Here is a 16,122-nt window from a genome sequence, read left to right as displayed (position 1 = left end):
AAGCCTACATCATCAGTTTCTATCATCTAATGTGAAACAAGAGGCTATATCAGCTTCACTACCAGGCTGGCTTGGTCCGTTCCAGTGTATGGGGAGTGATGGAAGACGTACTTGACATTTTTAGCAAGATGTTTAGCAAGATGTTTTTCACTTCCAAGGCTGGAGTTACTTCTGCTGTATTTTCTCTCTCCAAGTTTGTCACTTTTTTCAAAGTTTTTGTCTCCGTTTTTGAAGTTTGTCTCCTTTTTTTGAAAGTTTTGTCGTTTGTTTTGACCTATTCTTGCCTTTCTTCGTTACTTTTTTCTACTGTCTTTTTTCTTTCAGGTTTTTCTCTTTTTTAAGTTTGTTTTCTCACTTTTTTTCAAAGTTTGTTGTCTTCAAAGTTTTCAAAGTTTTTGTCACTTTTGTCACCCTAGTGTTCTACAGTGCCTGCAGAGGACACAGAGACACTGAGGAACCAGAGCAGAGCCTAAACCCAGGATAAAGAGGTTCAGTGAATGTGGTGTTGAAGGTGTGGAGGTGGATCAATGAGTCAGAAGAGACTGTGTAGAAGGACAGAGTGCCAGCAGGACAGTCCACATACACTGCTACTCTGTTAGAGACCGAGGAGGAAGTGAGGTCTGTTCTTATCGTATTGTGACAGACAGAGTAACCAACATCAGAGCAGATCAGACTCCAGGACTGATCATTCCCTCCAAACCAACAGTCATAACTGTTTCCTCTCCTTGTGATTCCTCTGTAACTCACTGATATATGAACCCATCCTCTCCTCTCGACCTCCCAGTAACCGCGACCAGTCAGACCATCTCTACACAGCAGCTGAGGACAGGAGTCAAATCTGTCTGGATGAACAGGATATGAGTGATTCTCCTCCACATATGTCACCTTCCTGTTGTTATAAGACAGTTTGAGGTGTTTATATACTGTGTTTGTGTCCAGTTCCAGTTCACAGACATCTGATGGAGAGAACAAGACACAATACAGCTGCAGGTTATCATCTGATGATTTATTAACAACTTTACTGACAATAGAAATTACTGAGTTACTGAAAATCATTTAAACTTTAATTTCATATTCAGCTGTGAATGATTTTTAACAAACTTTATCTTCAACAATCCAGTTATAACATGAACAGTTGCTGAACATGAGATTCAGCATGTCAGTAATATTCTGCTTTATTTCCTCATGTAGAATAAAGTCTCACTAATAAAACTGTCACATCATCTTCCACCACAGAACAAGCAGCTCTGAACTTAAAGGCCCAAACACACTGAAAGCTTCAGAGACTCGCGTTTTGAAGTACACCTATTATTTAAAATTGCCGAACACGCACCACAAGCGTTTTGATGCACCTCAAACTGCTTTCATGCGTCTACTCTGACCTTGATTTGATTTTGGAGCGTCAAAATGAGGACCCACCGTGACCAGAGCTGTTTTTATCTGCAGCTGCACTACATGTTTGGAGAAAGTTACTGTAATATGCTATGTAATGATGTGATCCGAATCAAACTTCCGCTAAAGCGGTTTAATGCACCGGAAATCAGCTGTTCATTTAATATTGAATGTGTATGAGAGTGTGCTAATAGTGTACTTTTATCATATCTGATGACTAATTCGTGAAAATAGCTTACTGAAGCATTTTGTAAGAGAGAGAAAGAGACAGAGACAGAGAGAGAGAGAGAGAGAGAGGTGGATACGCTCAGAGCAGACAGCTGTCGGCGAGCCTGTACGGAGATATGAATAAAATAAGTTATCTGTTTGCCATGTAAACATCATATCTCGAATATGATCACACAAGCCTCATAACGGCAATATGCATGTCAATGTTAACACACATGATTCAAACAACATGCTAGCTCCGTCCGTGGGTTTAGTGATACTCAGCATCCAGCAACGGCTTTTCTACGGATCGAGTCATAAACATGAACATTGTGATAAATAGTTCATGGGTTGTAGGTAAAATAACGCATAATTAATGAGAAAAATATAACATTGAACAGAGCAGAGAGCAGAACAAAGCTGCTGTCGGCTGCTGCTCCTGTGCACATTTACGCATTGTTATCATTAGCGTTGTGATTACTGCTGCCGACGCCACGCAGGCCAAAAACAGAAAAAAAAGTGGTTTTTCAACAACTCAATTTTTCTTATCGCTAAACAACAGTTTTGATGCCTTCCAGTCAGGTTTTCGACCACACCACAGCACCGAGACGGCTCTTGTTAAAGTCTTTAATGACATCCACTTAAACACATATAGTGGCAAAATTTCAGTCTTAGTATTACTTGATCTCAGTGCTGCATTTGATACGGTAGACGATGACATATTGCTTGACCGATTGGAAAACTGGGTTGGTCTTTCTGGCTCAGTACTAAAGTGGTTTGAATCCTATTTAAAGAATAGGGACTACTTTGTGTCTATAGGTAATTATACATCTGAGCATAGAAATATGACGTGCGGAGTTCCCCAAGGCTCAGTTCTGGGGCCTCTTCTGTTCAACATCTACATGCTTCCACTGGCTCAGATTATGGAAAACAACAAAATAAGATACCATAGTTATGCGGATGACACACAAATTTACATAACCTTATCGCCAGGGAACTATAGCCCAATACAACAATTAAATATGTGCATTCAACAGATTAATGATTGGATGTGCCAGAACTTTCTTAAATTAAATGAAGAAAAAACTGAGGTTTTTGGAGCAAAAGAGGAATGATTGAAAGTCAGTGCTCAGCTTCAAACGACTATGTTAAAAACAACAGACAAAGCCAGAAATCTTGGTGTAGTCATGGACTCAGACCTGAATTTTAAAAGCCACATTAACATAATTAAAAAATCAGCCTATTATCACCTTAAACATATATCAAGGGTTAAAGGACTTATGTCTCAGCAGGATCTGGAAAAACTTGTCCATGCTTTTATCTTCAGTAGACTTGACTACTGCAACGGTGTCTTTACAGGTCTCCCTAAAAAATCCATCAGACAGCTGCAGCTAATTCAGAACGCTGCTGCTCGAGTCCTCACTAAAACCAAGAAAGTGGATCACATCACTCCAGTACTGAAGTCTCTACACTGGCTTCCAGTGCCTCAAAGAATTGATTTCAAAATACTTTTACCGGTTAATAAATCACTAAACGGTTTAGGGCCAAAATACATTTCTGATCTGCTACTACATTATGACCCAACCAGACCTCTCAGGTCGTCTGGGACAGGTCTACTTGTTGTCCCCAGAGTCAGAACTAAACAGGGGGAAGCAGCGTTCAGTTTTTATGCTCCACATATCTGGAACAAACTCCCAGAAAACTGTAGGTCCGCTGCAACTCTCAGTTCTTTTAAATCTAAGCTAAAGACCTATCTTTTTGATGTTGCTTTTCTTTAAATAATCTACTTTATTAACTTTAATTTCTTATACTGCACTGTAGCTTTTATTCTTATACTGCACTATCAATTTTATTCTTGTCTTTTAATGTTTTTAATTTGTTTATTAATGTTTTTAAATTGTTTTTAATTGTCTTCTAACTGCTCTTTAATGTTTTATGTAAAGCACTTTGAATTGCCCTGTTGCTGAAATGTGCTATACAAATAAAGCTGCCTTGCCTTGCCTTGCCTTGCCAATGCTTGCCCTTGGGGGAATTACTGGAATTGTTGGGTCTTTGTAAATTATAGTGTGGTCTAGACTTACTCTATCTGTAAAGTGTCCTGAGTAGTGCTGTAAAATGATTAAAATATTTATTCGCGATTAATTACATTAATATCATAGTTAACTCGCAATTAATCACAATTAATCGCACATTTTTATCTATTCTAAATGTCCCTTGAAATGTCCCCCTTCTTTTTGTCCCATTATTTTTTTTTGTTAATAAATGTTCGGATGGTGAATGAATGAACAACACACAGCACAGCAACACAATCCCTTTTTTTCCTTTTGAGTTTGACCATCTCAGCATCGCCTTTCCCTTTTCTTTGTTGGCTTTCCATCATCAGACTCACACACTGTCTGTTAACATAGACTTCCAAACGTGACAAAGAAAAAAAGAGGTGTTCGATGGTTTTACGTCATAGGCTGACAAGGGTTATACCATTTTGTGAGGGGCCGTTCACTGATCCCCCTATATTTCTGAAAATCCTATAAATGGTTCTGACCGTTAGTGCTTTCTGATTAGCCTGTATTAGTATTGAAATAAGAGGCTGCTGCGGCCCGCTGTAAGGGTTGAGCAGAGGCTGCACAGTTTGACCAGTGGGCCGTGCAGCCAGAATCCGCAGCCGGGCAGCATGGCAGGGCAGCTTGGCCGAGTAGCTCGGCCAGGCAGTGTTGCTTGCAATGTATACAAAAAAGGGTTTGTGTTGACGCCGTTAATAACGCGTTTAACTGACAGCACTAGTGCTGAGATAAATTAATGCTTTTAGTGTGTTCAGGCCTTAACCCTCCACCAAAGAGTTAACATTTAGCACAAAGTTCAGACCTTTGAACATCAAATCTCAAACTGAACTGAGTGTGAATGAACATCAGAGGGTTGTGGGTCCACCAACTGGCTTTAAGCTGGTTTTCATTGACCAGGGCCAGATGTAAAAAAATCTCTAGCTGGCTCTCAAACTTTAAACACACTCACACTTCCTCACACCAGGTCTCAGTCTTTGTGGTCCACCATGGTCCATCCTGCAGGAAGAAACAAAGTCAGAATCAACTTCATACACCTTACATCCAGGCCTGCCTTAACCCGCCGTTACCCCTCCCCCCCCAAAAAAAAACTCACACTATAAATAACAAAAATATGTAATATCCACATTCGTTTATACAGCACAATATGTATTAGTGTTATTTGGGAGATACAATGGTGACTTGTCCCTCTATGGGATGACCAAATCACTTAAGCCTACTTGGATCTGTCAGAGTGTGAGTGTGTGTTTGTGCCTCAACATGACGAGAAGACGGGGCAGTGGGCAGCATGCAAGTCACAAGTTAGAAACAGCATTCATATTTTTGTGCTATTTTTATCATTGGCTGAACATATTTTCTTAACTCATGTTTGGGTTGGCTGAGCCCATTCTTGTTCCTTGCTCTCACTGGCTTAAGTGATGGACAGAAAATTCAAAAGCTTTCTCAGATCCTCCATTAAACACAACCCAGCCAGAGTTCATCAGTTAGTGACATAAGAACAGTGTTGTCCATCTGTTCAAACCTGAGAGTGTCCAGTCTCCAGTTTGGATCATTAAGTCCAGCTGACAGCAGCTTCACTCCTGAGTCTCCTGGATGATTGTAGCTCAGGTCCAGAACTCTCATATGGGAGCGGTTGGAGCTAAGAGCTGAGGCCAGAGAAGTACAGCCTTCCTCTGAGACCAGACAGCCTGACAGACTACACACACACACACACACACACACACACAAACAATTTAGTTTGAAATATTGAATCTGCAGGTCCCAATAGAAATAGATGCATAAAATCTTGGAAACAACCGTAATTCCTACATAATCCATTCAACATAGCTGGGATAAGCCTCGTATTGAACTGGATACAAATATAATACACTAACCTAAGAGTTTCCACTCTGCAATGTGGACTCTCTAGTCCAGTGGACACCAGCTCCACTCCTGAATCCTGCAGGTCGTTGTCACTCAGGTCCAGCTCTCTCAGACTAGAGCACTGGGAGCTGAGAACTGAGGACAGAGCTCCACAGCTTTTCTCTGACAGGTTACAGTCACTCAAACTGAAAAGGATATTTAGTCAGTCCATTCCAAAGTTAAATACATAAAGCCATTCAAGGCTTAGTGGGTAAACTTCTAATAATATTTGAATCCTAACCTGAGAGTTTTTAGTCTGCAGTGCGGACTCTTTAGTCCAGTAGACACCAGCTTGACTCCTGAATCCTGCAGCTCGTTGTTACTCAGGTCCAGCTCTCTCAGACTAGAGGACTGGGAGCTGAGAACTGAAGACAGAGCTCCACAGCTTCTCTCTGACAGGTTACAGCCACTCAACCTAGAATAGAATAGAATAGAATAGTTTACTTGTCATTGCTTTACAGACAACAAAAAGAAGTTTACAACATTAAAAAAACATGCCAGGATAAAATAATTAGATTTAAGTTAAAACGTTGCATTAGGGATTAGAGTAGATGAAAGTACATACAGTGCTAATAGATAGACAAACCGGCAACATGCACGAACAGAACAGTCACAGGTGTGATAGCAGTTATTTTTTCAGTGGCCATTTGGTGTTATGGATTTGACAGATTTTGGATAGAAGTTGTTTTTTAACCTGTTTGATTTGGACTTGATGGACCTGAATCTCCTACCAGAGGGCAGTGGAGAGAACAGAGAGTGACCAGAGTGTGTAATGTCCTTGAATATACAACTGGCTTTCTTCTGCAGTCTACCATAGTAGATGTCTGTGAGTGAAGGCAATGATGCGCTCAGCAGCCCTAACCAGGTCCTCCCTATTCTTTTGTGCTGTTGGAAAACCACACATTGCAACAATAGGTAGTATGCTCTCTATCACTGACTGGTAAAGGTTGGTCAGCAGGTGCAGAGGGAGGTGAGCAAGTTTTAGCTTCCTTAGAAAATAGAGCCTCTGTTGTGCCTTTCCCACCTGGTGAGAAATGTGCATAGTCCAGGTGAGGTCATCCGAGATGTGCACACCAAGGAATTTAAAGCTTTCCATCCTCTCTACTTCCTCTCCATTAATGGAGAGGGCAGAGTGCTCAGTGCGCCTTGATCTTCTAAAGTCCTTTATAATTTCCTTGGTTTTGGAAGTGTTTATGTCCAGGTTATTTCGAAGACACCAGTTTGTCAAATGTTGAACCTCCTCTCTGTAGGCTGCCTCATTGTTGTCAGATATCAGGCTTACAATGTTGTTGTCGTTAGCGAATTTGACAATGGTGTTATTGGGGTGAATTGGAGAGCAGTCATGTGTAAATATGGAATAAAGGAGGGGGCTGAGGACGCAGACCTGGGGTGTGCCTGTGTTGAGTATGAGGGTGGATGATGGATGCTTCCCCATCCGTATGTTCTGTGGTCTATTACTGAAGAAGTCCAAGGTCCACATGCACAGTGAACTGCCCAGGCAAAGGTTACTCATTTTTTGTACCAGTTTCAACCTGAAGAGGATCTTTAGTCATTCAATTCATGAATCAAATACATAAAGTCATTCAATGCTTAGTGTGTAAACTTTGACAAATATTTGAATCCTGACCCGAGAGTTTTTAGTCTGCATTGTGGACTCTTTAGTCCAGTAGACACCAGCTTCACTCCTGAATCCTGCAGGTTGTTGTTACTCAGGTCCAGCCTTCTCAGACTAGAGGACTGGGAGCTGAGAACTGAGGACAGCGCTCCACAGCATCTCTCTGACAGGTTACAGCCACTTAACCTAAACATAATTAAATAAAAAGTACATTCAATAACTAATACATGACGAAAATAACAGTTAAGAGGGTCATCATTTTACGATCACAAATAGTGGTATATTAACCTGAGCGATTCCAGTCTACAGTGTGGAGTCTTTAATCCAGAAGAAACCAGCTCCACTCCTGAATCCTGCAGGTCGTTGTTACTCAGGTCCAGCTCTCTTAGACTAGAGGACTGGGAGCTGAGAACTGAGGACAGATCTTCACAGCTTCTCTCTGACAGGTTACAGCCACTTAACCTAAAAATAATTAAATGAAAAGTGCATTCAATAACTCATACATCATGAAAATAACAGTTTAGCAGCTCATGATTGTACAATCACAAATAGTGGTATATTAACCTGAGAGTTTCCAGTCTGCAGCGTGGACTCTTCAGTCTAGTAGACATCAGCTTCACTCCTGAATCCGGCAGCTCATTGTTGCTCAGGTCCAGCTCTCTCAAACTAGAGGACTGGGAGCTGAGAACTGAGGACAGAGCTTTACAGCTTCTCTCTGACAGGTTACAGCCACTTAGTCTGAAAATGATCAGATGATAAGTCCATTCAATGATTAATATGAAACAAATAACAGATCATGAAGGTCATCATTTTAAATAGTGGTATACGAACCTGAGAGTCTAATGAGTACTCGCGCACGTGCACGTAAACACGTCAATATGCAAATGAGAGTACACTAACCTGAGAGATTCCAGGGTACAGTTTGGACTGTTTAGTCCAGCCGATACCAGCTTCACTCCTGAATCCTGCAGGTCGTTGTTAGTCAGGTCCAGCTCTCTCAGACTACAGGACTGGGAGCTGAGAACTGAGGACAGAGCTTCATAGCTTCTCTCTGACAGGTTACAGTCACTTAGTCTGAAAATGATCAGATGATAAGTCCATTCAATGTTTGATATGAAACAAAAAACAGATCATGAAGGTCATCATTTTCAAATAGTGGTATACGAACCTGAGAGTCTAATGAGTACTCACGCACGTGCACGTAGACACATCAATATGCAAATGAGAGTACACTAACCTGAGAGTTTCCAGTGTACAGTTTGGACTGTTTAGTCCAGCCAACACCAGCTTTACTCCTGAATCCCGCAGCTCGTTGTTACTCAGGTCCAGCTCTCTCAGACTAGAGGACTGGGAGCTGAGAACTGAGGACAGAGCTTCATAGCTTCTCTCTGACAGGTTACAGTCACTCAGCCTGAAGAAAAAAAGCAAATATGAAGAACAATTACAGCAAATTTTGTCATTTTTTCTCAATAAAGAAAAACTTAAAACTTTAATCTGGATAGTTGTGTGTGCACATACAGAGCTTTGGTGGAGGCTTTGACCACTGGCAGCAGCCTCAGAAGAGCCTCCTCTGAAGCAGAGTATTTCTTCAGGTCAAACACATCCAGATCTTTTTCTGATGACAGTAAGATGAAGACCAGAGCTGACCACTGAGCAGGAGACAGTTTATCTGTGGCGAGACTTCCTGACATCAGGGACTGTTGGATCTGCTCCACTAGAGAACGATCATTCAGTTCATTCAGACAGTGGAACAGATTGATGCTTCTCTCTGCAGACAGATTCTCACTGATCTTCTTCTTGATGTACTCAACTGTTTTCTGATTGGTCTGTGATTCACTTCCTGTCTGTGTCAGCAGACCTCGTAAGAGAGTCTGATTGGTCTGCAGTGAAAGACCCAGGAGGAAGCGGAGGAACAAGTCCAGGTGTCCATTTGGACTCTGTAAGGCCTTGTCCACAGCACTCTGGTAGAAACTTGTTTTGTTTCTGAAGATTTTAGATAGCCAGGATGTTGTATGTCCATCTGTCAGTAGGTTGACTCCAGAGTTGATGAATGTCAGATGGACATGAAGAGCAGCCAGAAACTCCTGAACACTCAGATGGACGAAGCAGAACACGTTGCCCTGGTACAGTCCTCTCTCCTCTTTAAAGATCTGTGTGAACACTCCTGAATACACTGATGCTGCTCTTATATCAATGCCACACTCTGTCAGGTCTGATTCATAGAAGATCAGGTTGCCTTTCTGCAGCTGTTCAAAAGCCAGTTTTCCCAGAGACTTGATCATCTTCCTGCTCTTTTTATTCCAGTGTGGATCTGTCTCAGCTCCTCCATCATACTTGATGTTCTTCACTTTGGACTGAACCACCAGGAAGTGGATGTACATCTCAGTCAGGGTCTTGGGCAGCTCTCCTCCCTCTCTGGTCTTCAACACATCCTCCAGAACTGTAGCAGTGATCCAGCAGAAGACTGGGATGTGGCACATGATCCCGAGGCTTCGTGATGTCTTGATGTGGGAGATGATTCTGCTGGCTTCCTCCTTATCTTCGAATCTCTTCCTGAAGTACTGCTCCTTCTGTGGGTCAGTGAACCCTCTGACCTCTGTCACCATGTCAACATACTCAGGAGGGATCTGACTGGCTGCTGCAGGTCGTGTGGTTATCCAGAGGCGAGCAGTGGGAAGCAGTGTCCCCCTGATAAGGTTTGTCAGCAGCACACCCACTGAGGTGGACTCTGTAACATCAGTCAGGATCTCAGTGTTGTGGAAGTCCAGAGGAAGTCGACACTCATCCAGACCGTCAAAGATGAACACGACCTCTTCAAATCTGCAGATTCCTGCTTCTTTGGTTTCACTAAAGAAGTAATCAACAAGTTCCACCAAGCTATACTTTTCTAATTTCAGCACATTGAGCTCTCTGAAAGTGAATGGAAATGTGAACTGGATGTCCTGGTTGGCTTTGTCTTCAGCCCAGTCCAGAGTGAATTTCTGTGTTAAGACTGTTTTCCCGATGCCAGCCACTCCCTTTGTCATCACTGTTCTGATTGTTTCATCTCTTCCAGGTGGGGCTTTAAAGATGTCTTCTTGTCTGATTGTTGTTTCTTGTCTGTCTGGTTTCCTGGATGCTGTTTCAATCTGTCTGACCTCATGTTCATCATTGACCTCTGCAGTACCTCCCCTTGTGATGTGGATATCTGTGAATACCCGATTCAGAAGGGTTGAGTTTCCTGCTTTAGCAATCCCTTCAAACACACACTGGAACTTCTTCTGCATCTTACATTTGAGTTTACGCTTACAAACTCCATTAGTACTTCCTGAATGAACACACAACAAAGAAGATCAATAAGTTAAAGAACATATTTCAAAAATTCCTCAGAGAATGAGTACATGAATATATTTTGGTAAATATTTTGAGACATTAGTAAATGTCCCATTCATCCAGCATGGTAAATCTTTAGATAAATCCTCTTACTGCTCTGCAGATGGTCAGCCAGCGGCTCCTGCTTCATTCTCCTCAGGAAGTGCAGTGTGATCTTCAGAAATGCCTCGCTGTTGCTCCTCCTCTGCTCTTCATCCTCACCCTCCAACTCCTCTTCATCCTGCCTTTTACTCTCTAAGCATTCTGGGTTATCTGGACTCAGAACCTTTTGGATCTTCTTCAGCTCGTTCTTCACAAAAGTGTCAATGTCCTCCTCCAGCATCTGGAACAGAAGATTATATGAATGACAAATAAACTGAAATCATGGAAGCAAACCCATGCTGGACAGACTGACAATCCACTGGTCTAAAAAGAGCAGCATGGAGATGATTGTGAACAGAGTAGATGTAAAAGTAGTTGTTGTACATGTACAGACCATAAATATGGAGTCCAGGTATGTTTGATGCTGCTGGGCAGACTGACCACTGGGAACCTCTGAGCTCTCCTGGTCTCCTCTGTGGTGTAATCAGGAAGAATTAGCTCACATTATGTCTGTCCACATAGAGATAAACACAAGGTAAAGGTATATGAAGTGATTTTGATGTCAATCAATCAATCAAATGTGTCAATCAAATGTGTACATGAATTTGTAAGAGTTACAATTCCAGTCAATGTTTTCTCATCAGTTCCTTAAACTTCTGCATGATTCATCATAAATTAGTACATGGCCATCAGAGGGCACACAGGAAAATGATCTAACCAAGTCTCGGTGAAAGGACACAAGAGCTCCTGACATTCCACTGGAAATAGACGGAGGCATGTAGGCACGGAGGCCACCAGCTCACCGTCTAATGCCTGCACACTGGTTAGCTCCTCAAACTACTGGTTGTGGAGGTAATTTAAGAAATTAATAAGTAGTAGAAATTACGATGGACCAGAAACAGGGGAGACCAGATTTGAACAGGAAGCAGAAATTAATGCATTATTGATTGACCACACAAGACAAAGAACAATGAAATGGTACCCATTTTCTGAAAATAAAATAAAATAAATTAACATCCAAAGGTTCAGTATATTGTTCAGTTTTCACAAAGATACTTCAGTTTCAATTCAGCAACAAATTAATGTGCTGAATTGGCTATTCCAGTGTATGACTACCTGTTTTGGCCTGTCTCTGTTCCAGAGATCAGTTGGCCCTGATTGACTGGCTCCTCCCAAATCGTTAAGGGATTGGCCTTACCTGTGTGGAGTCTATATAAACTGGGTGATTCCATAAAGGCTGGTTCTTGCTCTCGTCTGGAAGGCTGGTGCCTTTCAGACACCCAACTTAGTTTTGTTTAGTTGGATTGTGTTTAAGGTTAAGTTAACATTTACAATTCCATAGCCCCCAACAACCCACACCACACTACTGATTGCTGACTGTACAAACAGTAGTTTACTTCAGTTGAGATGTTTTAATGAATTAACTTGTTTACTTAACTCGTATTGTGGACCTCCCTTCTTTGTGTTAGGTTATGCCCTTGAACAAGCTGGGCATAATAAGTGGGGGCTTGTCCAATTGTGAAACTGAAACGTAAGTATGTTGGGAGGCCCACAATGACCATTTTCTTGTGTTTGAGTGAAGTAGGAAGGGGTCAAATTTTTTCTTATGTTAAGCTACATATAAGGTGTGAAATATCAAAAAGAACAGTGAACGTGGGTTGTGCTCTACTCGGCTATGGTGATGATTGTTGTGGGTTGACTGCACCATTTCTGCTGGAGCATTTATTGTGTTCCTCATATACATTGTACCAGTGATTATCTCAAGGAGATATTACTGGTTTATTTTCATGGCTGTTATTTTTGCAGAGCTCTCAAGTTTTGAACAGAGTTAAGAGTGAGATTTTGGCGGCAGGGGTTTGGGTGGGGATGGGGGTCTGATCTAATAAATGACACATAAATTCGTACAAATAAAAAAAATGTTTATTTAATTCAGCATTTCTTTGTGCTGGATAAAATATAATGAAATAGCCTAGGCCAAAGGTTTTCATAATGGGGTGTCGTGGAAGTTTTCCTTGAAGCAGCAGAGTTAGTGATATTCATGATAAAATCAAAACAAATAACGACTGTTTGAGAATTAAACCAAAGTTTGGTCTTTGAGTATTTATTAACATTTGCAAATGGAGAAAACACAGTTTCAAAGGTTCATGCAGCACAACTGAAAATGTTTTTCAAAACATCTTATAGTGGAGAAACTCCGTTAAGCCACCCCTCTTCAAATAGCTTTAGCATGCTGCCACTTTTCTAAAAAATACCATAGACAGTCAGATGATTTTACAACCTTCCATTCTGCTCCTGTGTCTCCTACATTAGACTAAATACCTGCTTATCTCAGGAGACAGAAAGAGATACGGTTCACACAGTGTTATAGCCTTCTTCACTTTATCTGCAAGAAATAAACAAATGAGGAGCTGCAATTCTTTAGCGAAAATAACTTATGCTATTGCTCACAGTCTACAAGGCCAGCTCTCTCACTGGTGCCTTTAAGTCTATAGGAAGGAACAGGATTTTGTGAAGGTTTAAAACAATCTTTAAACAAATGGTGAATATCATTAAACAAATGGTTAAAATAAAATTTGCCACCACAGGGGGCCAGGAGGTTGTGCAGTAAAAATAAAAGGAAAGAGAAAACTAAAAATATTCCAAATTATTATGGGCATTGCTATAAAAGTATTATGGGTAGGCCTATTATAAAATGGGTATCTTTATAAAAATAAAAAAACTGTCAGAGTAGCCCTGCAGCCGATTCAACATGTAGCTATTATAATAATAATAATAATAATAATAATAATAATAATAGGCGCAAAAGCTGTGTTTCCTCTATGTTGATTTCGGCCGCCACAGTATCAGTAATAGGGCAGACGCACAACAGGGTTTCCGCTATGTACATGTAGTATATAAAGTCATAATAACATGACTCTACAGAGCCGTGTGCTCTACTGCAGGGGCCTTCAACGTTTTGAAAGCAAAGGACCCCTTAACTGAAAGAGAGATGGCACAGGGACCCCCTACTACATATATTGTATAAAAGTAAGTTGCATATTATTAAACTGGGCCTACCATAACCTGTAGGGCGCTAGAGCTTTTTTTGCCAAGCTATTCAAATAGCCTAATAATTGGTGGCATGCTTTTATATATCTTATTTTCATGTTAAACATACATGTACCTGATGAAGGTCTGGGACCGAAACGTTGTATTTTTCAAAATAAATAATTTGCTTACGTAATGGTCAGTGTGCGGGATTTTCTCTCAACAAACATACATGTGGCAAAGTTAATCCTTAGGATTAACTGTAGATGTGTATGGCCTTAGTGACTACCTCTCCTATAGGCCAGATAGCCTATCATCAGTGGGGATATATATTTGCTAATACTTTAAAAAACTTTTGAAAATTAACAATAATTTGGAGGCCCCCCTGCTTTGATTCTGAGGACCCACTAGGGGTCCCGGACCCCCCGTTGAAGATCCCTGCTCTACTGAACTCAAGCGAACTGTCATCCTCTCTCTCCCCTCAACTGGAACAGTGACAGGAGTCATCACTCGCAAAGTCATAGCAACCAGATAAACAACAGGGCGAGTACACCGGAGTACACAAGTACACCTTATATACTGTAAATGGAGTAGCCTACACTTGTCACTCAATCTCAGGCAAAGTCACAAACTGCGACGAAAGCCGCAACTTAAAATCCGCACTCATTCAGCCGGTGTGTGGCAGGCACTATTAGCGCCAGGATTTAGGTGGGCCTCCAGAAAACTGGATGGGCCAGTTAAAATAAGCCAAAAAAATGTATTCAGGTTCCCCCTGCATACAGAAAGACAGACACTAATAACGTTAAGACACTACTTGCCTTGCTGGTGTGGGGGGGCTACGGGAGAACTTGATGGGGAGAGGGCGGCCGAGCAGGATGGTAACTCGTCACTTGTAACCGCGTTACTAAATGGCAGGAGTTCCCTGCTCCTGCTCCTCCAACCCAGTCTCACGTCAGTTCGTGATGGCATTACGAAATTAAATCTATTAGAACGTGATACCAATTGTGAAGATTTACGTGTTGGGGTCACGTTTTTTATACTAATGTATTTCAATGAGAAGCATTTTACGTAATCCCAGCACGAAACTTTCTGCCACTCGGCTGCAGCAGCAGATAAGCTGGATACAGCTTTGATATTATTGGTATTTTTAGCCCAATAATCGCTGTTTTAATCAACATTTATTCACCAGATCTTATCACGGTTTATATGTATTTCTTTTAATGATATTATTTCGGTCTATTTCGGCCAGGGAAGCTGGATTGCTTTGTTTTTTATTGATATTTTTAAAACTATAACGCTACATCTTTCAACATGTATTTAGCTGTTATCATGGTATGCATTTCTTTATTTTAATAATATTATTTCGGTCTTATTACCGGTGAAATATTACAGTAAATAAGACAGAACAGTAATCTACGATATGAGCCGAGCTGGGCACAGTCAAAGCCGATGTCCCACGATGCAATGCGGGCATTCATTCACAGAATCAGACGGCGATCAGCGGGTCTATATCGCTTCAATGTACGTAAGGGATCATGTAGAGCGTTGTTATAGAGAATACAACAACGACGGGGTGATCAGGACCCCGACGCCAAATCTTCTTCTAGCGGATTTATTGATAGCTCTCCTCCAGGGGGAACAGAACTGCGTCCATGGCAACGCTCTGCTATGCATGGCAACGGTGTGTTATACATAGCAACGGTCTGTTATCAAGAAAATAACAGACCGCATTGTACATTAGAATATCAGCAAGCCATGTAATAAATATATATAATCAGTAGTTTTGTCCCCAGCAACAACACGTTGCTCAGTTTTGTTCCAGTAAGTTATGCATAGTAATAACGTTTAAAAGAAATCAGCTGAAGACTCCGGAAGTGACGTCGTAATTACCGCTCGGCGGATAGAAAAGATACAAATACATAATATTCGTAACATTGATGTTTTTTTCTAACGTTGTATTTGAGGAGTTAAACAATAAAGATATTAATAATAATAAAATACAGTTTCATGTATTTGTCTCATGTATTGTGTTCTCGGCCGGCCGGCGGGCGGCATCAATCTGAAACAGAATGAAGCCCACTCACGGCAGACAGCAGAAAGAGGAGCCGAACACGTTCTCCCACCCACCCCGGAAGAACTACAAGTGCTCAAGCTTTGTAACAGATTCTGGGACGTGTCTATAGTGGGAGTTGTAGTTTTTAAATATATTGGTATATTTCTCATAAGTAGAAGTTGGAAGTGTAGAATTTCGGATACACCATGGGTTTTTTTGGGGTGGTGTCATCAGATTTTAAAAATAGAATAGTTAAATAGGTGAAAATAGCTTATTACCATATTTGACAGTGCTTACAGTGGATAAACTTTGGTGACCATATCTACATGATAGCTGAGGTCCAGAGCTTTCTATAACAGCTGGTCTTATGTGTGTAGCACCTTCTGTTGCTAAATGACAGGCCTTCATACATGTAC

General features: G+C 41.2%; 1 protein-coding gene across 1 annotated transcript in view; it reads right to left on the bottom strand.

Annotated features, from left to right (window-relative positions):
• Nucleotides 1-349: 349 nt before the first annotated feature.
• Nucleotides 350-16,122, bottom strand: part of LOC114552050 (NLR family CARD domain-containing protein 3-like) — a 41,465-nt gene continuing 25,692 nt past the window's right edge. Inside the window, exons 6-14 of the mRNA XM_028572756.1 lie at nucleotides 11,021-11,099; nucleotides 10,639-10,867; nucleotides 8,692-10,480; nucleotides 7,462-7,635; nucleotides 5,800-5,973; nucleotides 5,531-5,704; nucleotides 5,179-5,352; nucleotides 4,609-4,655; nucleotides 350-956 (exon numbers count right to left, since the gene is read on the bottom strand). Of these exons, the coding sequence (XP_028428557.1) occupies nucleotides 421-956; nucleotides 4,609-4,655; nucleotides 5,179-5,352; nucleotides 5,531-5,704; nucleotides 5,800-5,973; nucleotides 7,462-7,635; nucleotides 8,692-10,480; nucleotides 10,639-10,867; nucleotides 11,021-11,099 (3,376 nt within the window). The 3' untranslated portion in view covers nucleotides 350-420. The remainder of the gene's footprint in view (nucleotides 957-4,608; nucleotides 4,656-5,178; nucleotides 5,353-5,530; nucleotides 5,705-5,799; nucleotides 5,974-7,461; nucleotides 7,636-8,691; nucleotides 10,481-10,638; nucleotides 10,868-11,020; nucleotides 11,100-16,122) is intronic.

Source organism: Perca flavescens, unplaced genomic scaffold (assembly GCF_004354835.1).
Source record: "Perca flavescens isolate YP-PL-M2 unplaced genomic scaffold, PFLA_1.0 EPR50_1.1_unplaced_scaf_6, whole genome shotgun sequence".
Taxonomy (NCBI): domain Eukaryota; kingdom Metazoa; phylum Chordata; class Actinopteri; order Perciformes; family Percidae; genus Perca; species Perca flavescens.
This window is presented reverse-complemented; position numbering and strand designations above follow the sequence as displayed.